This window comes from Chenopodium album, chromosome 13 (assembly GCF_948465745.1).
Source record: "Chenopodium album chromosome 13, dcCheAlbu1.1, whole genome shotgun sequence".
NCBI lineage: Eukaryota > Viridiplantae > Streptophyta > Magnoliopsida > Caryophyllales > Amaranthaceae > Chenopodium > Chenopodium album.
The window spans coordinates 36,612,832-36,638,280 of NC_137846.1; the positions used below are offsets into that span (position 1 = coordinate 36,612,832).

The 25,449-nt window shown below is 31.1% G+C and overlaps 1 protein-coding gene across 2 annotated transcripts; it reads right to left on the reverse strand.

Moving 5' to 3' along the window:
• Positions 1-264: 264 nt before the first annotated feature.
• Positions 265-25,137, reverse strand: LOC145576600 (NAC domain-containing protein 21/22-like). Of its 2 annotated transcripts, none has more exons than XM_081634329.1 (3): positions 24,938-25,137; positions 21,324-21,595; positions 265-926 (listed from the first exon to the last, which is right to left on the reverse strand). In XM_081634329.1, exons 1-3 carry the CDS (start codon positions 25,101-25,103, stop codon positions 384-386), a joined length of 981 nt encoding a protein of 326 aa, XP_081490455.1. In that variant the 5' UTR covers positions 25,104-25,137; the 3' UTR covers positions 265-383. The 2 variants fall into 2 exon arrangements, with proteins under 2 accessions (XP_081490455.1, XP_081490454.1); XM_081634328.1 differs by having other exon boundaries at positions 21,324-21,601.
• Positions 25,138-25,449: the final 312 nt, after the last annotated feature.

Sequence of the window (25,449 nt, forward strand, 5' to 3'; positions counted from 1 at the left end):
CAATTCTTACAGTGTTTACTTATTTATCCAAATAACGTATTTGTCACCTTATTAGTTCAGTTTACATTGTCGATAAGACAATGATAACATTACAAAAATATGTAATGGAAAGAGAACTTACCTTTCTAGAAGTATAAATATAGAGAGCATATACTTTATGTATACATCAATCAATAAAGATCCAATAAAATAAAATTAAAGAGTCCAATTTTCAATCATCAATCATATATATATAGATAACAATAACTTGTCTCACGAGCTAACCAAATCTTACATCGCTACCATCATCCCAATAACTTATTTATCAGGTTATTGGTTTATCTTACATTGTCTATAAGACAATAATAACTTGACAATTATTTCCGATTAGAGGGAGTATTCGATCAATAATTGTTCCACATGTGAGGCAGCAATGCAACTTTAGACGACAAATAACTTTCAGAGCTTGCAACCTCCCCTATACTTGACGAACCATTTAAGTTAGGGGAGGTTTCCATTTTTGTAAGCTGAGTTAGGACAGCTTCGAGCACCTTTCGATCACATGCTAAAGGACTTAGGTTTATAGAGGTTGAGTCATTTGGGATTACAGTAGTGCAATTGAAAGTTGTCGAGGTTTGATCATTTTGAGTGGCACTATTATTATTAGGATACATGTGAAAACTTTGGTGATATAACAACGGATTATTGGTATTATCATGGTTGGCAGATGATGAGGTAATGGAGAAGCAGGGCACTTGCTGGTAAGAATTACTCGTATCTGCATTTACTTGAGTTTGGTTAAAGGTGATGTAGGAGTCCATTAATGGTGGTAGGCCGGATGATGAGCTTGTGTCTTCCATGGAGTTGCTCTCGTTATCAGCACCGCCTTTCGAACATATTTCTGATCTATTCTTGTAGAAAACCCTACAAAGGACCCAATCTTCTTGCTTCATGTCAATGGAAAAACTCTATAAGTTAGCATATATATAATGTGCATAAAACTCTAGAATATTTCAAATATAATATCAATTTACCTTAAAAAATACAAAGTTATTAAGTTAAGTAACGTGTGAGAAACTTTATCTACTCATTGCGTTCCTTAAGTTTTTATTTTAAGTATTACACTATCTTAAGTTGACTTTTAAAAAAAAAATTATTTCATTTATTTTTTATATACATTAGTTTCACAAGGCATGCTTAGTGATGTAAAAATTTGACCATTAATATCTTTAACATTTTAATAGAATATGTACCCATGAGGTTTTTGTTTATTCACCTTATACCCTCGAAATTTTTCAAATTCACCATATATTTCTGAGTTGTTACAAAAATTCACCATATACCCATAATGACAACAATATGAGTGGAATTTGATTAATTATTCATCGAAAGTACCTTAGATAAATCTCTCTCCCATCCCTGAAACCACTCTTCTCCTTTCTTTAACCCCCGAAACCACTCCAAATCCATAACCATATCCGTATAATTGATTTTGAGGATGAGAAAAGGAAACTTGGGGTGCTTTTGTGGATGAGAAAAAGGAATGTCGGTGGTTCCGTGGGTAGGGGAATGTATTTAAGGTGATTTCGGGTCATAATTAACCCTAATGACTAATGAAGTTTACAATCATTAGTCATTAAAGGGAAAATGGTGTATTTTTGTAAAAACTAGGGGGTATATGATGAATTTAAAATGTTTAGGGGCATATGGTTAATAAACAAAAAACTTAGGGATATATGCTGAAAAAATCGTTATTAAAATGTTGAAAAATGAAAATAGCCATTGTAACTAATTCAACAACATATTACATGACAAAATTTATTTGTTATGCATTAGTTACAAATACAAGTTAATCCATTAAATAAATACTTTGTACTAGAAAAAAGAAAATTGTTGCAATTAAAATATATGTTAAGTTATGGTGAATTTAATTTTGATATTTACTCTCTCCACGTGGCCGTTCTTGCTTTAATATTTTAATGGTCAAACTCACTTCTATTTTTTATTGTCAACCTAACTTCATTTTTGTAAATTATTATTTCACTCTTGACATTTTTTAGTTTTCAGTAAATGACTAAATTACTAACCTTTCTACCTTAATCTAACTAATTTGATTGCTTTCTCTGCTCTTTTTTATCTTCCTACTTTTGGTTTATGTTATTATTTTAATCTCACAACTTTTGCTTTTTTAAAAAACTCCACTTTTATCAGTCCTTATCCCACCACATGGTCCATATAATAATAATAATAATAATAATAATAATAATGATGATGATGATTATCATTATCATTATTATTATTATTATTATTATTATTATTATTATTATAATGTTTCAATAAAAAAATCATTTTTCTGTCCTATCGAAAAAGGCTTTTTTTTTTGAAAAAAAGGACTCACTTTCTAATTACTACTTCATTTCATTTTTGATAAATAGTAATCGGAAAGATTTAAAATAAATGACGGAGGGAGTACCCCATTTACATCATAGTACAATGAAATAAATTGAATTTGGAAAAATTGTAAATAATAATATGACATTTGCCCGATCTTTCAAAACACGACCTTTTGATTATTTCAAAATAATATGCACTTCTAGGGACATTTGCTTACAATAGAATTAAAAAATTTGTAGCCTTTATCATGACATGTGTTGCATTGTTATGGGTTATGATGTTTTATTTTAATTTTTGAAATTTAAACCCTCCCCATTATCAGCCCGTCCCCTTCCCTGTCAGCCATCATCCCATCTCCTTCTTTCCACCACATAAACCCCTAAAAATTCTCTCATAACTCATAGCCATCACCCCATCGACCCCGTTTCGAGCGTGGGGACATGTCGTGAATTGGTGGATTTTGTTTTGTGTGTGGGGAGAGTTTTCGTTGGCAACTTGGTGAGGATGGCGTTAGGAGGGGGTGGGTTGAGGAGGTGGTCGTTGCGGTGGTGTTGAGGAGGTGGTAGTGAGGAAGAGGAGAGAGCTAGAAAGGATGTGGTTGTAGTAAAGCAAGAGTGAGAGTTAAGAGGGTGGCAAGAGCGTGTTTGGTTTCGAAGCATAGTAAGATATTTTTGACAGGTTTTCCGGTGACTTCACCGGTTGATGGTGAAAAGTCTTGTTTCTTCACTGTTGGGGTGTTAAGTGTGAAGACTGGGGAGGGATAAAGGGTTCGGAGGAGAGTTTTAAAGGGGGTGGTGATTGAGGGAGCTAGACGGTGGCTGGTGAGTGCTGCTTTGGTGATGCTCATGTAAGAAATTATGGAAAGGGATAGGGAAGGGAATTTTTTTTTTTTTTTTATAATTTTTTTTTTTAATAAATTTATATGTTAAAATAAATAATAAATCCTCTAACCAATCACAATGTGACATGTGTTTGGTTTAATTTATTATGAACATATGCCCCCAAAAGTCATATTATTCTATGATAATCAAAAGGGTCGTTTCATTTTTGCAAGACTGACCAAAGGTCATATTATATTATTGTTGATAATTTTTCCAGTAAATTTAATATCCTAAAACAACAACATATTCGTCAAATAGTAGCAATTACAAAATAAATGGAGTAATATATGTACTCTATCAATAGTAATTTTATGTTATACTCAATAACCATAGATACACATTAAACAAAGAATTGAAAAACCAAGGGGAAATGACGGTAAGTTTAATTAGAAAAAAGTAATAATGGAGGGATAATGTTACATTCTTTTTTTTTTTTTTTCTTTTTGATAAAGTAATAACTGAAATCCTATCACTTATGTAAATATATATAAAACTATTCCAAGATGGATGGAGTAATTCATATTTTTACAATTGTTTGAAATACTTTAACTGGTCAAGTTATAATTTTAACAAGCAAAAATTTATGTATAAAAACTTGTTAACTTTCTAAAATATTATCTATTAATGTCTAATAAGATAGTAGCTGTGATAAAAGGAAAATAAGTTATTACTTGCCGGAAAAAAAAATAAAAAAAATTTTAGAACGTAATTGGATAAAAAATTAATATCACCTTAAACAATTTGTAATAATAAGAAAGTAATATTAATGGAATACTTAGGCTATTTCTCTTCACCATAAATTAATAATATTTAAATTATAAGTTAAATTTAGTTTAAATTAGTTTAATTGCGTGCAAATAAACTTAGTTTAGCAGAATCAAGTTCGGTTAGACAAAATAGCTTAAGTTCAGCAAAAATAAGTTAAGTTTAGTAGAAATAAATTTAAATTAGTGAAATATAATAATTGAAAAGAACAATTATAATAGTGAATTAGTAATGAAAGGATTTAGTAAATAAAAATATTTTAATATACGTAATAATTTAAGTTTAACAAATTTTAATTTTATTTCATTATACGGAGTATAATTTAAGTTCAACAAAAATAATTTAAGTAAAGTAAATATAAGGTGAAGATAACAAGGACTTATTTCTTGAATGTTCAAATGAATCTAAAACGATGAAAAATAAAAGTGTTTGAATTACCATAAGATGGTTAGAGTATACACGTAGTTTTTACTCCTTTATGTTACTTCATGTTCAATTCACCTTAAGGAAATAATATTTAGTGTTTCAATTCTAGTTAAAATAATTTCAACTCTGTAAAAATAATAATTTATCAGTAAAAATCAATACCTTTAAAGAACAAATATAATAGAAATCGGTAAAAATGTAATTAAATAAATGAAAATAATTCAAGTTGTAAAATTAATACTCGTTCAGTAAAACTAATATCAGTTCAGCAAAAATAAGGTGAAGATAACATGTTCTTATATTTAATACACTTAAACTTTGTAAGATTTGGGTTTTTTTATTTACATTTTGTTTCAGAAAGTCTTGTCATCTTGTGAGGAAATGTATCACTACAAGAAAAATGTCTTTTCGTAGCGATTATTTCGTAGCGATTGTACATTCGCTACAATATGCAAGTATGTTTGTGAAATAATTAAGGAAGTCGTATCATTTTACATTCGCCATGGTTTTCCCATACAAAATCGATACGAAAAACATAATAATACATATCCACACTATTTTTACACATTTATATGATTTTTAGAAATCGTATCATTTACAATCGCCACTAAATCCCAAAAATCGATACGAAAAGCCTTTTCAACATTAGATATATAAATATTGTTTGACAAAGAATACATAAAATACGTCATAGCTTATTGGTGAAACATTTGCTATAAGAGTTTGAGGTTGCATGTTCGAATCTTATAAAGATCATATGCATGCTTTTTTTTTTGATAGAAAATGAGTTCAACATTTATAGCGATTGTAATCGCTACAATAATCACCACGATTGGATGTAGTTTTTCGTATCGATTATTGAGGCCAACCCCAGCGATATTGAAAACCACTACTAAAGGCTAAGGCAACGGGGGATATTGTATCGAATGACCATTCGTTGGGAAAGCTTTTTGTTGCAATTACAATCGATACTAAAGGTAAAAATAATCGCTACGAAAAGGTTATTTTCTTGTAGTGGTATAATATGTAAATATTGTTACAATTCCAAAAGCATCAACTCATGTTGATCATTAATTTAGTACGAGTATCTTGTTATCAAACATGAGGTTGAGTTCGAACTTTTGCATCAATCAAGTTTGTAATTTTACTTTTGAAGGAGTACAACTCACTAGTTCTTGAAATTTAATTAAGAAAAATATATATTACAAATTTCACCCAAAATAACTTTCTAAATTATAGTATGTTGTAAATATTGTGACGTTTCAATTTCAAAAAATTGTAACAAGTATTAAAATATGGAGAAAGTATAAGATTGGAAGCTACTAATTTTTTTTTGATGGAACTCTCTATTATATTGGAATTATATGTGATCGCGCTCTCTCGCAACTCGAGTTTGTGATTGGCCTAGTGATTGAAAATTTATCGGGGTATTAGAGCTAATGATCTAGATCGATTATCAACCTTCAAGAAGAGACAAACCAAATGATTTGATAATTTGTTGCTCCCTCCATTTTTTCAAAAAAAAAAAATTCTATTTTTGGTAAACTACCATATTAAAATATTATATTATGATTTTTCTCATATGGTTTTCGGTTGAACCACAATTATTTTTAAATTATTTATTTTCTCTCACATACCTCACTTTTTAATGAACTATTAACAACACAATCACTCCTTATAATTTTTAAGTATTCTAATTACCCCGCTTACATTTTATTATAATAGAGTTAATAAAATTGCCTAAATTAATTTGTCAGTCAAAGTATAATACTTACAAAGTAGGACTAACCGATAACACTAGCATGCTTCTCGACTTGTCATCAATTGGTTTTACTTTTTTATTTATCTTTTGTATGACTCCGAAATTATTGACCACAAATCCGCAATTAGGGGTGTACATTCGGTTTTCAGTTTGGATTTAGTTCAAATTGAATCCGATCCGAAATAAATTTCGGTTGTCAATTATCAAATCCAATCTGAATTCCTCACCAAATTCAATCCAATCCAACCCGAATTAATTAAAATCCGGTTATTTGGATCCGATCCGAAATTCCAAATTAAAACACGTTGCAAATTATTTGGGCCTTATTATGCGATTATAAAAATAAAAATACACTAATAAAAATTCAATTCTTGAAAGTATAGTTGTACATGATTAATACAATTACTGATAACATAGGTTTACACGATTAATAATTAATATTAGAAAAAATTGTGAAAAATAAAATGACCTTTCACAGATCTTCCAAAACTAAAACAACCTTTTGATTATTCTGGAATAAAATAATCTTTGATATATATACATCTTCCATAAGAGCAAAGCCAATGGTTGCCCAATTCAAAGGTGGTCATTACCTTTTTTTTTTTTTATTAATATCTCTCTCTTCCATCTCGACCATTTCCAATCACCATGCCAGTTATGCCCATATATACCCATTGGTTGCCCTTTAATTTTTTATAATCATAATATTCATCACTAATCTTTAAATATAACTAAAATAATTACCACTAATGTCATTACTTCTACATGTCAACCTCTTATAAAAAAATTTTCCGCTAAAACTAATAATGACATCATTATTTTTTTGGAAAATTTGTCAAGAATATTATGACCTTTACTCGGTCTTCCAAAAATAAAACAACCTTTTAATTATCCCGAAATAAAATGACCTTTAACATACATCTTCCATAAATAGAATAGATAACCGGTTACCTATTTAAAAGGTTAACACTAGACATGTGTCGCATTGTGATAGGTTAGAAATTTTTATTTTTTATTTTTACATTATTCTTCTTTTTAAGATAATTGATAATTAAAAAAATTATTAAATAAAACCCACCTTCTTCCGGCAAACCAGCAGCCACCTCTCCTCCTCCCTATTCTGACCAGCCCCCATCCCTTCCCCTTTCATTTTCGATTTAACCCCCACTCCTTCCCCTTTTCTAGATTATAAATTCCCTTCTACACTACCATTCTAATTCATTTCATCATCATCAAACATTCTGTTTTTTGTCCTAATAACCCAACAAAAATTAACTTGATTCCATTGCAAATCTTTCTCTACTTTTGTTTTGATGTTGTTTTTAACTAGTAGTGGCGGGTTCAAGTTCACGGGGAGGACAAGATTATAAATTTATAATGTTAAGGAGACAAATCGTTGTCATCCCTTTCCCGCAAACCCACAACTCAGTTCCGGCGACAATTAAGGCAATTTGCCCGCCAATTTGTGAGGTGTTAGTTGGGACTGATTTCGTGAGGGGCAATATTCCGTGGTGGTCGGCGAGGGTGAGGTTTTCATGGCTAGTGAAGGCCATGGGTGAGGTGGGGGATGAGGTTGGGGGGTTTAGTGCTGGTGGAGGCTACGGTGGGGGACTAGGGGTCAACGGGGGAGGGGGCTGTAAGGGCAAGGGTTTTTTTTTCTAAAAATAAATTTTTTTTTTATTATTAAAATCAATTTTTAAAAATAAGAAAATTGTAAAAAAAAAAAAGCAATTGGCCAATTACAAAGTGACACGTGTCACTTTTAACCCATTAAGCAGGTCACAACCGGTTACGCTCCATTTATGGAAGATGTATGTTAAAGGTCATTTTATTCCGGGATAATTAAAATGTCGTTTTATTTTTGGAAGATCGGGCAAAGGTCATAATATTCCTGGCAAATTTTTCTTTTTTTTTTCAACATAAATAAAAATTTGAAAATGATAAATTAATTATACATTTTCCTAACAGATTTTACATTTAAATTGACTAATTATGCAATTTCGATTGGAAAAATTAAAGGAAGGTCAGACTATTTCATTTTCTTATAAACATTATCTTTTTCTCCTACTCCGTATATTTTATACAAATTATATGAATTGGGGCTTCCACTCTTCGTCAATTTCTCAATTTATTAGATGTTGATTAAATTATTTGTACTACGTACATATTACACACAAATAAGCTAAATAATATTGTTAAAATCGTAAAATAATATTTAAATCGTGGATCGCACGAGCCTAACCTAATTAATAAAATAAAAAAAACTTACAGCCCACTCATACCGTGACAAGTGGCACATATATATATTGTTTGCCCACCCTTTGCCAATAGTCATGGCCATGATTTGGTCATTAGATTTTTCTTTCCTAAAGTATTATCTTTTGAGTTTTTTAATACTTTTTTTCTCTCTCTCTTGATGCCCACCTTAAATAAACAACCATTGGCTTTACTCTTAAAAGAACAAAAAGCCGACAACTTATTACATAGGTTACTCCGAACACATGTCACATTGCGATTCGTTTGGATTTTTATATTTTAATTTTTTACATTTTACTTTTAAATAAAATAAATTTTACTTATTCCTTTATTTTAATTTTAAAACAAAAACTTCCTCATTTCCTCGTGTTAGCTGATGAGCCCCATTCCCTCCCTTTCCCTAATGGCTGCTAGTTCCCTTTAGCGCCGCCAACTCCAGCCACCTTTCCCTTCCCGCAAGCCACCCAACCCCCTCCTCATCCCGTTTCCCACAGCACCCCAAGCCCTCCACCTCCCCTCCCCGCAGCGTCCCAAGTTCTCCCCCTACCCCTCTAGCTTGCCGCAACGTCAATTGTCGCGTCTTGTTTTATTAGTGGTCTGGTGGGTGTTTATTAAAGGTAGTGTTGGAGTATACGACTCAAGTCAGCAGCACACTCAGCAAGTATAGTTAGCAAAATCCAGCTCAGCAATTAGTTTGTTAGCAAGTTGTTAGAGGTTGTTAGAGTTTTGTAACTAACTCTTGTATATATATACCAAACTTGCTGTAATTCTCACATTATTCAATAATAAAAAACTTCTTTCTTCTTCTACAAGCTTCTCTCTCTTCATTTCTCTTTCTATTTTCTGGAAAATTCTTCCAAAATGAAGTTCAATTGATGAACTTCAACATGGTATCAGAGCTGAATTTAGCTCATTTTTTATCCAATTTTCGCATTATTCTCAACTTTCTGAGTTTGATCATCACATTCTTTTATCATTTTTCTTGTGTTTGACCAAAATTTAGCAATGACACCTCAAAATGCTACAAGTAATTCTCAAAATTCTGATGCAAATGCAAAAGCTGATCCAACACAGAATCCAAATTCTGTATACTTTTTAAGCAATTCTGATCTTACTGCAACAAAATTGGTGAATGTTGTATTTGATGGAACGAGCTTCAATGATTGGAAACATTCTATGACAATTGTTTTATCACCAAGAAACAAATTATGCGACGGAGGTTTGAATCAACCTTCAAATAATTCACCAAATCTCAGAATCTGGAACAGGTGTAATAATCTGGTAATTTCTTGGATTCTAAATTCTCTTGAGCCTTCAATTGCTCGAAGTGTTCTTTACTTGAAGACAGCAAGGTCAATTTTGCTGGATTTAGATGAGAGATTCAGTCAATCTTCTGGACCTCAATTGTTCTCAGTGCAACAGCAATTAGCAAACATTTCTCAAGGTGAATCTGAAGGTATTCCTGAATTCTATACTCGAATTAAGCAACTATGAGATCAATTGGATGGATTAGATCCTCTTCCTGCTTGTGTATGCACTGGTTGTAATTGTACTTTAACACAGCAATTGCTTAAGTCTCAGCAAAGTCAGAGACTAATTCATTTCTTAATGAAGGTTCATGTAAGTATTCTCACACTAAGAGTACTATTCTGATGATGAATCCTTTACCAACTGCATCCAAGGCATATAGTTTGTTACTCCAAGAACAAACTCATATGAACTTGAATAATATCAAGAATCAGCAGAATCTGGAATCAGCAGCATTTTATGCTAAGAAATTTAATGACACCAGAAATCAGTTCAGTAGCAATAAATTCTATAATTCTACTGGAGGTGCAGGACAGATAGCTGAAGCTAATTCTGCAGGATCAAACACAAGGAATTTTGTCTATACCAGAAACAATTTATAATGTGATTATTGCAAAATGAGGAATCACACAAGAGAGAAGTGTTTCAAATTGAATGGTTATCCTTCTGATTTCAAGAACAAAGCAAAGAGAGTAGCAGCATCAGCTCAGCTGGATGATTCTGGTATTTCAAAGTCTGCAGATATGGTCAATTTGTCAGTAACTTAAGAACAACACAAACACATTCTGCATTATCTTGACAAACAACAGTCTTCTGAGAAAGGTGAACTCTCTGGAGGTTCAAGTTCCCTTAGCTTAGCAGTTACTTCTCACTTGACAAGTAATTTCTGTCTTGCTTCTTCTATGCTTCCTACATGGATTCTAGACAGTGGAGCTTCTAATCATATGTGTGCTGATATTTCAATGTTTAAGTCATATTCAAAGATACTTGATGAAAGATTTATAACAATACCAAATGGAAAGAAACTGAAAGTTGAACATATAGGAACAGTTTTGCTCAAGTCAGGCCTTACTCTTAATAATGTCCTGCATGTTCCTGGTTTTCAATTTAACTTGGTGTCAATATCAAATTTATGCAAAGATGTTTCAGGATCTGTGTCATTTACTAATGATACATGCTTGCTTCAGGGCCCTTCTTTGATCAGTCTAATAGTGCTTGGTAGATTGGACAGAGGATTATACAGTCTTAATGAAGATTACTTGAGTGCAAATAATGCTATTGATCTTGAGAATCATAGTCTGGCAGCAGTTGAAGAAGCCAAACTTTGGCACCTTCGTTTAGGTCATATGTCTTTTGACAAAATAAAGTTTATCAAGGGTACTAATGTGCATGGTTGTTTAGCTGAAAATTTGTGTCAAGTTTGTCCCTTAGCTAAACAGTCTAGATTTTCATTTCCTAATAGTTCAATAAAAGCATGTAAGCCTTTTGAACTCATTCATGTAGATGTGTGGGGTCCTTACACTCATGTCACACATACTGGTTGTAACCAGTTTCTCACAATCGTAGATGACTATTCAAGAATGAGTTGGATTCATTTTATGAAGAATAAAAGTGACTCAGTTTCTATTATGTCTCAGTTTCTTAGTTATGTGCATACTCAATTTTCTTCCAAGGTCTTGGCTGTGAGATCAGATAATGCACTTGATCTTACAGATGGGAGTATGAAACAGCTGTTGTTATAGCATGGTATAATGTAGCAAAAGTCTTGCAGTGACACACCCCAACAAAATGGGGTGGTAGAAAGAAAACACAAGCATCTTTTGGAGACTGGTAAGGCACTGTACTTTCAGTCTAAAGTACCAGTTCGTTTATGGGGAGACTGTATATTGGCAGCTGCTTATTTGATCAACAGGATGCCACTAAAATCAATTAGCTCAATCACACCTTATGAAAGGTTATATGGTTCTATTCATGTCTTATCTCATTTGAAGGTTTTTGGATGCCTTTGTTATGTTTTAACATCTAAAGTTCACATAACCAAACTAGATCCTAGAGCAACACCATGTTCTTTTTTAGATTACCCTCCTAACTAAAAAGCCTACAAAGTCCTAAACCTTGCTACAAACAAAATTTTAGTCTCTAGGGATGTTGTTTTTTATGAAAAAACATTTTCCTTTTCATTTTTCTTCTACACCTCACAAAAATTATGCTAACAAATTCTTCCTACCTGTCATCACACCTATTTCTCAAAATCATACAGAAATTCTTGAGATCTTTTCTGACATTAGTGTGAACAATAATTATGTTCCTGTTTCTTCATCACCTAACGTTTCCCCTACTGATCATGTTCCTCAGAACAACATTTCCTCCTCTATTTTACCTAATCTTTCAGATGTTCCAACTGAAAATAATCCTCTTTGACAATCCTTCAGAGTTACCAGAACACCTAATCATTTCTCAAACTATCACTGTTATGCAGTCACTGATCATTGGTGCAACTTGGTTTCCTTTGATTCTCTTCCTGAGAAACAGCAGCTGGAAATTTGTGTACATCAATCACTTGTTGAGCCAACAAGTTATGAAGAGGCAGCTCAGGATTCTTCTTAGGTGGATGCTATGGACAAGGAGATTTCTGCTCTTAACAAGAATAATACATGGGACATTGTTATGCTTCCTAAAGGGAAAAAGGCTATAGGATGCAAATGGGTATATAGAATAAAGGAGAATGCTGATGGTAGCATAGAAAGATACAAAGCTAGGCTTGTTGCCAAGGGTTTTACACAAAAATATGGGGTTGACTATGAAGAAACCTTCTCTCCAGTTGTTAAAATGTCAATTGTCATATGTTTGGTCTCTCTTGTTGCTCAAAATGGTTGGAATTTGTTCCAACTTGACATTAATATTGCTTTTCTCCATGGTACTCTTCATGAAGAGGTTTATATGAAGATTCCAGAAGGTGTTTCAGCTCCTGCAGGGCATGTTTGCAGACTTAAGAAGTCATTATATGGCCTTAAACAAGCATCTAGGTAGTGGTTTGCTAGACTAGTTGAAGAGCTGAAGTTCCAAGACTTTACTCAGTCTAAGAATTATTACTCTTTGTTTCTTAGAAAGGATGGTGTTGATACCACTCTGATTGCTATCTATGTTGATGATATAATCATCACTGGTTCAAATGATCAGTTTATTTCTAATCTAAAAGCTCACTTGTACAAGACATTCAACATTAAAGATTTGGGGCAACTGAGTTATTTTCTTGGCATTGAAGTGACTAAATGTGATGATGGTTATGTTCTGTCTCAAAGAAAATTCACCAAAGAACTTCTGCAAGACTGTGAATTGGATATTTCAAAGCCTGCAACCTCCCCTTTTCCCTCACACATGAAGCTTTACTCTGATCAGGGTGATCTTTATGACAATGCAGCTCTTTACAGGTGTTATGTTGGGAAATTGAACTTTCTTACTAACACTAGACCTGATCTAGCCTTTGCTGTTCAAACTTTGAGCCAATTTATGCATTCTCCCAGGATTCCACATGTTCAAGCTCTGCAACATACTCTGAGGTATGTTGCTAGTACTATTAGTCAAGGGATCTTACTTAGAGCTACAGATCAGCTTACTCTGCAAGCAATCTGTGATTCTGATTGGGCAGCTTGTCCATCCTCAAGAAAGTCTGTAACTGGTTATGTTCTGCTCCTTGGCAGTTCTCCAATTTCTTGGAAATCCAAGAAACAAAGTATAACTTTAAAGAGTTCAGTTGAGGCTGAATACAGAGCCATGGCACATGCTGCTAGTGAAGTTGCCTGGTTAGTCAGAGTTCTTGAAGAGTTGGGTCTATGAAACTTGAAGCCTGTCAAGCAGTTCTGTGACAATCAATCAGCTATTCATATAGCTAAGAACCCAGTTTTCTACGAAAGAACCAAACATATTGAGGTGGACTGCCACTTTACTAGGGATAAAGTCCTTGAGGGTTTAATTGAGCTTACATACATTCCTACTGGTCTGCTGCTTGCAGATGTGTTCACTAAGCAGCTCTCAGTTTCTCAGCAGCAGGACTTACTGTCCAAACTTGGCATGGTTCAATCACCCCTGCCAAGTTTGAGGGGGGGGGGGTGTTGGAGTATACGACTCAAGTTAGCAGCACACTCATCAATACAGTCAGGGAAAGTTAGCAGCACATTCAGCAAGTTCCAGCTCAACAATTAGTTTGTTAGCAAGTTGTTAGAGGTTGTTAGAGGTTTGTAACTAACTCTTGTATAAATACCAAACTTGCTGTAATTCTCACATTATTCAATAATAACAAACTTCTTTCTTCTTCTACAAGCTTCTCTCTCTTCATTTCTCTTTCTATTTTCTGGAAAATTCTTCCAGAATGAAGTTCAACTGATGAATTTCAACAAGTAGGGGTAAGAATTAGTGGTGAAGGGTTTCGAGGGAGGCAAGGGAGGATGTTAGTTGAGGCTTGAAGGGGCTTGGCCCCTGAAAGATTTTGGGGAAAAAAATTGTACACTAGTAGAGTACAATAATTAATTAATTGTTTTTATTTTCTTAGGAAGGCTAAATACATATTATATTATGAGTACTAATCTACTAATCCTACTATAACTACCCAAATCCCAATAAATCACTGATAACCCTTAAACACTTTCCCTCTTTTACTATGCTCATTCTTTTCTTAAAGTATTTGCACCTTAAACAAGGTCAAGTTTTGTTTTAATTCGTTTTGCATTTATATAAATCATTGATGTTAGTGTTATGAACTACTCCGTATTGTTTCATTTTTTTATTTTCATTTTTTTTTAATAATTTTTTGGTTTTAATTTTTTTTCCCCAATGACATTTCTTTGATATTTTGATTAGTTTGAGACTTTGAGCGAGCACTCAAAGCAAATTTATAATTTTAGGAGACAAGACGGTTATCAAGGTTAATAAATTGCTTACTTGAAAGTATAGAATATGTTTTTGCCTTCGGTATCTCATTCTTTATTTCTTCAATAATATCTGTCAATTGACAACTTATTTTTAATTTTGTCAACGCTTAAATTGGTGATTTTTGATGTATTTATAATAAATAAATTAAGTCACTAATGAACATATAATTATAATTATGCTAGAAATAATTGGCCTCGGAAAGAAAATGTTTCAAGATTAAATAATATAAATTTTATTAATTTTAAAACAAAAACTCTCCCATTTTCCCCATGTTAGCTGATCAGCCCCCCATTCCCTCCCTTTCCCCAACGGCCGCTAGCTCCCTTTAGCGCCGCCACCTCCAGCCACCTCCCTTTCCCGCAAGCAACCCAACCCCCTCCTCATCTCGTTTCCCACAGCACCCCAAGCCCTTCCCTCTCCGCAGCGCCCCAAGTTCTCCCCCTACCCATCTAGCTTGCCGCAACATTGATTATCGCGTCTTGTTTTATTGGTGGTCTGGTGGGTGTTTATTAAAGAACGGTGGGGGTAAGAATTAGTGGTGAAAGGGTTTTGAGGGGGGATTCCGACTCGTAGAAGGTTGGGTTAAGGGTTTCAGCCGTGCTGGTTTGAGTTGGAGAGAGGGGCCGTGGGGCTAGGGTGAAGGTTGGTAAAGAATTTCGAGGCTGGTGGACGATGGGGATGAGGGCTGGAGTTTCGGTCAAGGAGTGGGCGCTTCACGCTTGGATGGGGTTTGTGGGGGTTGATGATGGTGAGTAGGCATGAGGATTTGTGCATTTGTGGTGGCTGTGTGACAGTGGGGGAGGTGAAAGGTCGGAATTTCTGGGTTTTGTTTTTCTTTTAATAAATTAAATTTTTTTAAAGAGCATTGTAAAAATATACACACTGTTTTTTTTTTTTTTTTTTTTAATTATTATTATTATTTGCATCACTTGCAAATGGGTGGAGTTTTAAAAGAATGAATTTGGCCAGAGTTGTCTTGAACATTTTGGGGACCTGGAGCAAAACCTTAAGAAAGACCCCTAAATTATGGTAATGTATTGCATAAAATTTTATACGAGCATTAAAAAGTTCACCAAAATTATGAATTACATAATAATTACTTAAAAAATCTCGTCTTTCGGGCTTTACTTTTTTTTATTTTTTTTATGAAATTCATCAATCAAACCCTCGCAAGTTATATTACCCAATATCTTATTTTTTAAATTTAAAAAAAGTCAAGAATTTAAATCCAATAAAAAAATTAATAAAGAAATTACTTAATTAAAGCTAACGTAACAGAAATTAGGTAATTAAAGAAAACAAATAAACTAAAAGAGAAAGTATACAAGAAAAAAGGAAAATAAAAGCTCCCATAAAAGAAAAAATGAAAATCTAAAAATCCAAAGCAAAAGGAAAATTAAGCAAATAAACCAAACCCATGCTTTAGTGCTTTTTCCTTTTTTTGGTTGCTTTGTTTATTTCCTCCATTTAAATCCCAAAAAATATCACTTAGCTAATTAAAATGATCTTTAATTCATATTTAGATTAAGAAGCAGTTACATTTATGATTAGTACTATAGATCTACAGTACATAAATTTATGACCAGTTTTTTATTTATTTATTTATTTTATTTTTAATAATAAGATATTAAAAAAATATGGGCCCTACTAAAGGGGTGCCCTGAGCGATCGCTCAATGAGTTTCCCCTAGTAGCCGATCCTGAATTTGGTATAATATAATAATGAGAGTGGATAAATAAATTATTATGGTAAAAGTAATGTGGGGACATGAAAGTGAAAGTATGTGATAGAGTAGTTGGTACCATGAGAGAGATAAATGATAAAATAATTTGGATGAAGTTTAAAGTACAAGAAAGAAAAAATAAAATATACGTAGTTTTATAAAGTTATTATATGTAGAAGTGATACAAATAAATAAATAAATAAATAACCAACCATAAAAGGGAAGTGATGCAAATAAAAATAGAGGGAATATTTTTTTTTAAAAAAAAAAGACCCATCACATTGCAACACGTGTCATAATTAAGTCGTTATAGAGGTTACCAACTGGTCACATCCTATTATGAGCAGATGTATATCAAAATCGTTTTATTTTTGAATAATCAAAAGGTCGTTTTATTTTTGGAAAACTTGGTGAAAGTTCATTTTATTCTTGACAATTTAACCTTAATATAAATATAAATATAAACATAGTTTAACATGATTAATATTAACAACACTTATTTATAAAGTAACAGTTTCATATATTTCGGTTATTTCAATTTTTTGGATTCGAATACGGTCAATCCGATCCAATCCAATCCGAAAATTTAAAAAAAAAAAAAAAAATCCGATCCGATTTAAAGTTCGGATCTAATCCGAATTAATAATTCGGTTTGGATTAGATTAGATTTCGATTTTAGTCCGAATAATGGACACCCCTATCCACAATTGATACATACAACCACAACTAAAGAAGTTACTCTCACAAGAAAAAAATGTAAAGCTAGAGTAACGAGAATCGAACCCAAAGCTTATAAAATTTAGCTATTTTCCTAATCTTTAATATCATCATTTCTTAATATTTGTAATTAAAAGAATATTTTATGTCTCACAAATAACACCCTTTTGCTGTAAATAATAAGAAACAAATGTAGTACAATAAACTTTAGTATGCAACAAAATAAAAGTAATACTTCTTCAAGTTTTTATTAGATGAATCACTTTTTAAAAAGATTTCAATTAGTTACATCACTTTTCATTTTAATAGATTAACTCTATTTCTTTCCTAACATATGAACCCTCTTTAATTTATTTATTTTTTTCGCTCTATCTCTCTTTAGGCTCTGTTCTCTTCACCTTAAAAAAATAATATTAAGTAAAATAATTTCAATTCAGTAAAAATAAGTTCAGTTTAGTAAAATAAGTTCAGTTCAGTAAAATTCAGTTTTTTTAAAAAAGAATTATAATAGAAAATCAGTAAAAATAATTTCAGTTCAGCAAAAATAATTCCAATTCAGTAAAATTAATTTAAGTTCAGTAAAAATAATTTAAGTTCAGCAAATATAATTTTATTTCAATAAAAATAATTTCAGTTCAGCAAAAATAAGGTGAAGAGAACGGGGCCTTACTCTAAAAATTGCCTAAGACTTCACTATTACAAAGGTGTTGCAAAAAAAAAAAAAAAAAAAAAAAAAAAAAAAAAAAAAAAGCTTATTCTTCATTCGTCATAATTCAAAAATACAGATGAAATAGTACTATACCATTAGTACGTGACGTGTGTTGGTTAACAGCTATTAAAATTAAATCATTGTAGTTGTATGCTGATGCAAGATGGCAGCGGAAACTAACTACTCTTTAGCTCATAATAAAAATACCCAACATGGTTTAACCACCGGTTCTGACTTTGATGTTAACTCTTTATCAAAGTCAAAATTTAATTTAATATAAGAAGCAAGTACATTTTATATATAAAAATAAAATAAAATATTGTACTATAACGAGTTAGCTCACTAATTGATTAAGCTAATTAATAAGGAGTACTAATCAACGTGGGTCCCACAATGATAATTAAATCCGAGATAGAGATGTGCAAATCTTTCAGGGAATTGACTGATTATTCCCAAAATTAACTATTTGGTGCAAAAAAATTTAAAAATTTCAAATATATAATTGTTCGTGTGAAATGAGGTGTGATTTGAATTGAATTGAATATCATAATAATTGGTGGTATTTTATTTTCATTGAAGAATTTTCCAAATAATGAAGACTTTCTTGATATTACGGTTGTTTTAACTGTTGCTTTCTAATCCACCTAATCCATTTTACCTATAATGAAACTTTCATTATTACTAGGATGCGGATTAAAGATAGAGTTAGCAGTCTACTTTATGAGGCACATGCTAGTTTGCATGGAAACAACATATACTCGTTCTTTTTAGCCATTAAATGCTATTGACGTGATACTATACATATACAATAGCTCTTTTTATTCATGCGATGTGTCCATGGATATAATTTAATGTAAAAACGTGAATTCGAAAAAATAACTTAATTTTGTTTTTGTTAAAGAAGAATAACAATAAAAAAATAAAAAAAAAAAAAAAAATCTAATCAAAAAAAAAAAAAAAAAAAAAAGAATAACAATAAATTACATAATTGAACACAAATTAATTTTACATAAAACATGACAAAAGTTTACTTGGCATGGTGTAAGATAGTCATGTTTAAGCGGTGTATATGAGTTTATTGAAGTTCTTCCTTTTTTATTTTTCTTTTTGATGAGCTTAAAATATATATATATATATATATATATATATATATAGAAGGAACTAATAAATATTTGTTAGGCTACCCATTTATTGTCATATGGGCACTGAAACTCTATTTGTGATCGTAGAAATTAGTTGGTTTGAATTTAATTGAATAGATTTTATATTATTTTAATTAAGTTTCTTAATTTGTTTTCGTAGAGAAAAAAACATAGTATAGGACATTTTTCTTGTTTGATTTGACTGATTAATACTACGACCTGTCTTTTTTTTTTTTATTTTTTTTTTATTTTAGAAAAATGGATGGTGTGCCTTATATTATTAATTTATCCATGAGTACATACGGGGCGACCTGTCTTTTTGTGATAAAGATTTCGAGCTACAATTGCTACTTTTTTTCTTTATCTTCCAAATTAACAACAAAAGGAAATTATAGGTGGACACTGGTTTCTCTCCCGTCACTTATATAAAAAAGATTTGCATGATTTAAAATATCTATCAATCATTTTAATGAAAGAAACTAGTTTGTTGTCCTAAAAAACTTGGAGAATTATGCAATATGATCGTTACATGTGGAATCTAAGGTTTCTAAGCAACATAAACCAATCATGCAACTTCGACATATTTACTTGAAATTTTTTGGAGTAGGGAAATTTTATTGTTCATTTTTCAATTTAGATCATTTCATTCGTCTACTTCACTAAGATATTATCTTGAGTTATTTTATTTTATTAATTTATTTTTTTTTGAGATAATTCCTAATAAACATAAGTATTTACTTTGCAGAATTAAAAAAAAATGTATACGTAATAATTATGTATTATAAAGTGAGAAGCTAAATGACGCCCTTATTTTACCAGGTAACGCCCACATTAAAATTTGAATAGACAAATATACCCTCGCGTGTATTTCATGTTCTTAATCAATCTAACATCCTATCCTCCCAACAAACCACCACCAACCGAGAGCAAGGTCATCGAACATATCGCCGAAATTAAAATCATTTTTTTTTCTTTTTGTGGAGGGGGAAAACGCCTAATTTTTTTCAAAACTCTAGGGGAGAAACGCCTAGAATTTTCAAAAGATCCCAGGAGATTCGAAAATTCTAGGCGTTTTACCCCGTAGAATTTTTCAATTTTTTTTTTGAGTTTTTTATTTTTATCATAACTTTTGATTCCAAACTTGGATTAAAGCAAATAATATATCGTTGGAAAGTTTTGGAAGTCTATTTTCCAAACTATTTAGAAAACAAGTTAATATCATTTCTAAATCTTAATATACGATTGAAATAGTGCAAGGGTATTGATTTTGGACTAAACTTAGTATTCTAGCCATATCTTAATATCTAGAAATGATATCGACCTGATTTCAAATGGGTTAGAAAGTAGACTTATAGAGCTTTCCAACGATATATTATTTGTCTTAATCCGATTTCTGGATCAAAAGTTATGATAAAAACAAAAAACGCAAAAAAACTGAAAAATTCTGTGGGTGAAAACGCCTAGAATTTTCGAATCTCTTAGGGACTTTTGAAAATTTTAGGCATTTCTCCTCTAGAGTTTTGAAAAAATTAAGCGTTTTCCCCCTCCAAAAAAAAAAAACGATTTTAATTCCGGCGATGTGTCCGATGGTGGTGGTTTGTTGGGAGGAGTGATTGTTATTAGATTGAGTTAGAGGCCAAAGAAGAAAAACATGAAATACACACGAGGGTGTGTTTGTCCACTCACATTTAAATGTGCGCGTTACCTGGTAAAATAAGGGCGCCATTTAATTATGTTATAGAGTGGTTTTTCTTCTTATTATTAAAATTATTATTTTTGACCCGATAATTAGAATTTGAATTAGAAATCTTACCACGTCTAACTAATATTAAATTTGTCAGAGAAAAGAGTTAGATATCCTAATTATTATTTTGAGACTATTAATAGCTAGATTCTCTCCCAGGGGGGAAGAACTCAAATAAATCTCCCTGTATTTCCATATATCGTTGTACTTTCTGATCGTAAACAACTTCGTATAAGATCTTTATAAAGGAAGAAAAAAATGGACCATCCATTTCTTTCTAAACCGAGGCGAGGGGCTGGCTCCTAATAATTTCAAGCTCTAAACTAACCCTATGCAGCCTGAAAAGTCTAGTGCACAATTAGAAATATGCGTATGTACCTTATAAGTTTATAACATGTATAAATTATGGGTAATTATATATATAGCTCTTAGGGTTATATATAAGCATTTAACATACTTTCTAAAATGAAATTAAGTTGAAAATTTATGACAAAATCACAAACAAGTCGGTGTAATTAATGTTACTTTATCCTATGTATATCATTTTTCATAAATTATATGTCCTTAAAGTTAATGAGAAAGACTAACCTTAGAGGTAGGATTAAGTTTAGGAGGGCCGAATGGTCCTTCCACACGAAACTCATGCATAACCCAATCGGTTTTTTTGCCCTTGGGTGCTCTCCCTTGGTAGAAAACCAAGGTCTTCCTCATCCCCACAAGGCTGCCACGTCGAATTACTGGCCGGTCTTTTCCGGTGGCTTTCCAGTAGCCGGAGGCAGTTGCTCGATTAGTTCTTAGGCCCGTTGCATATTTCCTGTCACGTTGGTTGTAAAAGTACCATTCTTTTCCTCCAACACAGGCTGTTTCTGCCCCAACATAAACAAGTTAAATATTTACTGTGATCAAATCAAATTTCTAATGAATTTATGTAATACCATTTCTATTGGAACAAACATAATTACAAACATTTACACTTTTATCTTGAATTAATAATATATAATTATGTTCTATGTTTATACAAACAACTTTTATATTACTTACTAGAAAATACTTTGTTTTTTTAAATAGCTAATTAAGCTAGTATATATATATATATATATATATATATATATATATATATATATATATATATATATATATATATATATATATATATATATATATATATATATATATATATATATATATTTTGACGGGTTTTAAATTGCACAATTAAATACTATCATCGTTTTGTCTTACTTGTTGAAATATTTTTATATCTCACAAATACTACCCCAAATTACAAATACAATGAAATGGAGGTAGTAATTAATCGTTTATCATTATACTCTAAACAGTATGCATACGAAGAAAACAAACAAGTATTTGAGTAAAATTGACTCATATAGAGAGTACTTTTTAATGTGGAATTTAGATAATGTATATATTTTTTCCAGATGCATAAAACATTTACGAATAAAAACTACTTTTTACAGTATTAGTTTTACACAAACATAATTTATTTATTTATTTATTTTTGGCTAATTCACAAATTAAGGAAATGTTGGAAAATAATTAGCAACTAATTAGATGAGTAATTAATACTGAATTTTCCATGCATTATCCAGAGAGCTAATCAATCAAAACCTACTCCAAGAATTTAAATACTTAATTAGTGATAAGGGCCATGCCAAATTCGGCTGCATTATCTAGAGGCCAGGGTCCAATTTTGCATTGCATGCATGACACAAGTGACAAAAAATGTAGCATTTTCATACGCTCCTAAATTGAATTATTTTTTTTTATATTTTATAATTTTTTTTTTTTTTTTTAATTATCTATCAAATTTCACAACTAGAACAAATTAATTAGAAATTAAATTTTATAGGTGATGATGAGACATTAAACCTCGACATTTTGCACACGTACGTTGAAAGAGGATAATTAGTAGGTATAACGACATTAAACTTATAATCACTTTTATCACTATCTTCTGAATTAGATGGTGCCAAGGGTGTCATTATCTCAGGAAAAATAAGGGACTATTAGATGTAATTATCTAATATATGAATATGGTTGATAGTACATGTATATATAAATACTATTAATGGAGAATAAAATTATTAGATCTTGTGTACTACAAATATATGTTGATTTGTATGCAACAACTTTATTCATCCACTCATCCTAAATACAAAGGGAGTATAATTTATAGCTCTATCTAAAGTTAAACTCAAAAAGTGGTAACTATATATAATTATATATGGTGTTACTGCAGCTGTGATATACTTTATTTAGATTAATTGCATCACTTTGGTTGAACACGTTTATTTAGCACAAATTTGACTATAAATGTTGGAAAAATCTTGTGTGGATCAAAATTTTATTGTGGACTTGAGCTGAGGCTTCCTTATATGCACGCAACTGACATTATATTTAATATAGTGATCCTAATTTTTACATAGTAAACTTATTTTCAATATATAGTAACATTAATTAAAACTTGTGTGGCTTTTAATGTTATTGTGAATATAAAGTACGGTGTTACATTGAATATAGTGAACATACTTTTTACATAGTGATGTTTATTATTCAAATTGACAAGTATATAACACTATATAAAAAATTTTATAAAGAAAAATATTAATCTCTTATTACCTTTATAATACCATAATGACTTTTATTTCAACACAATACTCTTTATTTTAATACACTGACTTTTTTTTAATTAATCAAACAATCATAGTGTCTCTAATAAATTAGTGTGAACCAAGTTCATTTAAGAGTTTGTAAGCAATGTATGTAATTAAATATTTATTATATTAAAATTAATCTTTTGAAAATATATCTATTAAGATAAACCAACACCATTTTACTAGACAAATTTGTTTTCACATAATAGTAAAATAAAATATATGGTCAAAATGGAGAGTGTAAATTGTGCAAAAAATCAAATGATGCTATAATCTGGAACGGAGAGGTACGATACTTAGATCGCCTTAAATTAAGTTGCAAGCTAGCAATTGTAAAGGTGAAATTCCAAGAAGATAAAGAGCCAGTAAATATCATGAGAAATCAAGTGATTTTTTAGCATATATATAAGAGTAAGAAGCCCATTAAGAAGTAGTCCATAAATTTTATTAGAAAGGCTGATGAGATCTAAAAGAATGATATTCTACATAAAGTAAGGGTTTTCAATTATAAACCAAATGTTGCATAAAATTTGATAAAACAATTGACTGTAGGATTTCACCTAATATAACTTGATGAAGTTGAAAATAAATTAGATAAATGTAGAAAGCATGTGGACATATTTTACAATACTAATGACGAAAGCATAACTTATGTCGAATTAATAATCTCAAATTGGGTTATTATGCCAAGATTAATTAATGTTCTTCTGCATATAAAAAAGTGAGATTTTATGTGAAACAAGAAATCAAATTTTGATTTCAACCTTACTATATAAAAGTACATATATTCCAATTTCGTTTTTTTATCCTGCTTTCATAATTTTCCTAAGATTTAAATTTACTTTTGTGGAATGGAAGTTATCTAACTATTACTATGCCTGAAGAATATTGAACAATTCCAATTTAGTGGAGGTAATTGAATTAATTTACAAGATGGCTGACACAAATAATTTCCCGTTTCATAAACTATATCGTAAAAAGTCAGTATTTGGTATAGGCCTAATTAAGTGATTATAGCAAATTCACATAATATTTATACTCCTTGATTTGGTGTTTGAGCTTTTAAAAATTAAAGGGGAATAATTACAGACAAAAAAAAAAAAAAAGTGATCCAACAGTAATTATTCCCCTTTAATTTTTAAAAGCTCAAACACCAAATCAAGGAGTATACTTAAAGTCTTAAACCAATATGTGAGATATGATGTTTAGATTTTTGTTTTAATTTTTTGTTTATTATTTATCAGTTAACCATACAATTACAGAAGATTATAACAACATACAATAGTATGCCGAAAACAAATTTGAAATATATTTTCTTTACAATCCATAGTTTTCTTACCAATAACCTTAATCCTTGTTGTTAAAAAAAAAAAAAAAACCTTAATCCTAATCCTAAATCCGCCACTGTATCATCATACAACTTCTATAACTCTATACGGCTCGAAAATAAAAAGCAACCAGCCTATATATAATTTTACGTTGTTCATAACTCGAAAATGAAAAAGAAAAAAAAAAAAATAACAGACTGACCAGGAATATCCCAAGGCTCACACTTGTTGAGGTCAACTTCAATAAGAAGAGCAGATTCACAACCATTCCATTTCTTCATTAAGTAATCACAAACAAGTTCATCATCTCTTGGATGAAACCTAAACCCTGGTGGCAGCTTTGCCTCCACCATGGTTAGGCTACTCATTTTTTTTTTTTTTTTCTTATGAAAAATAAAAATAGTGAAAGATTAAAATGACATGAAAATTATATGTAAGTAGGTAGGAAAATAAATATGATGATGACGAGAATCCAGGGCATATGGGGTGGTATAAATATAGGGGAATAATGTTAGGGGTTAAGTCAACTAGTAATTCCGTGTTAAATGGGGATCACTAAAGAAATTTAGAGGTTCATGACGTATGCTACATGAGGTTTTTCAATTGCTTGCCAACCTCATGACGATCAATGTTAGGAAGTAGCTAGGGGAGTTGGGTATGGACTCAATTTTCATACTCCCTTCATTTCTAAATAATTGACACAGTTAAATTTCA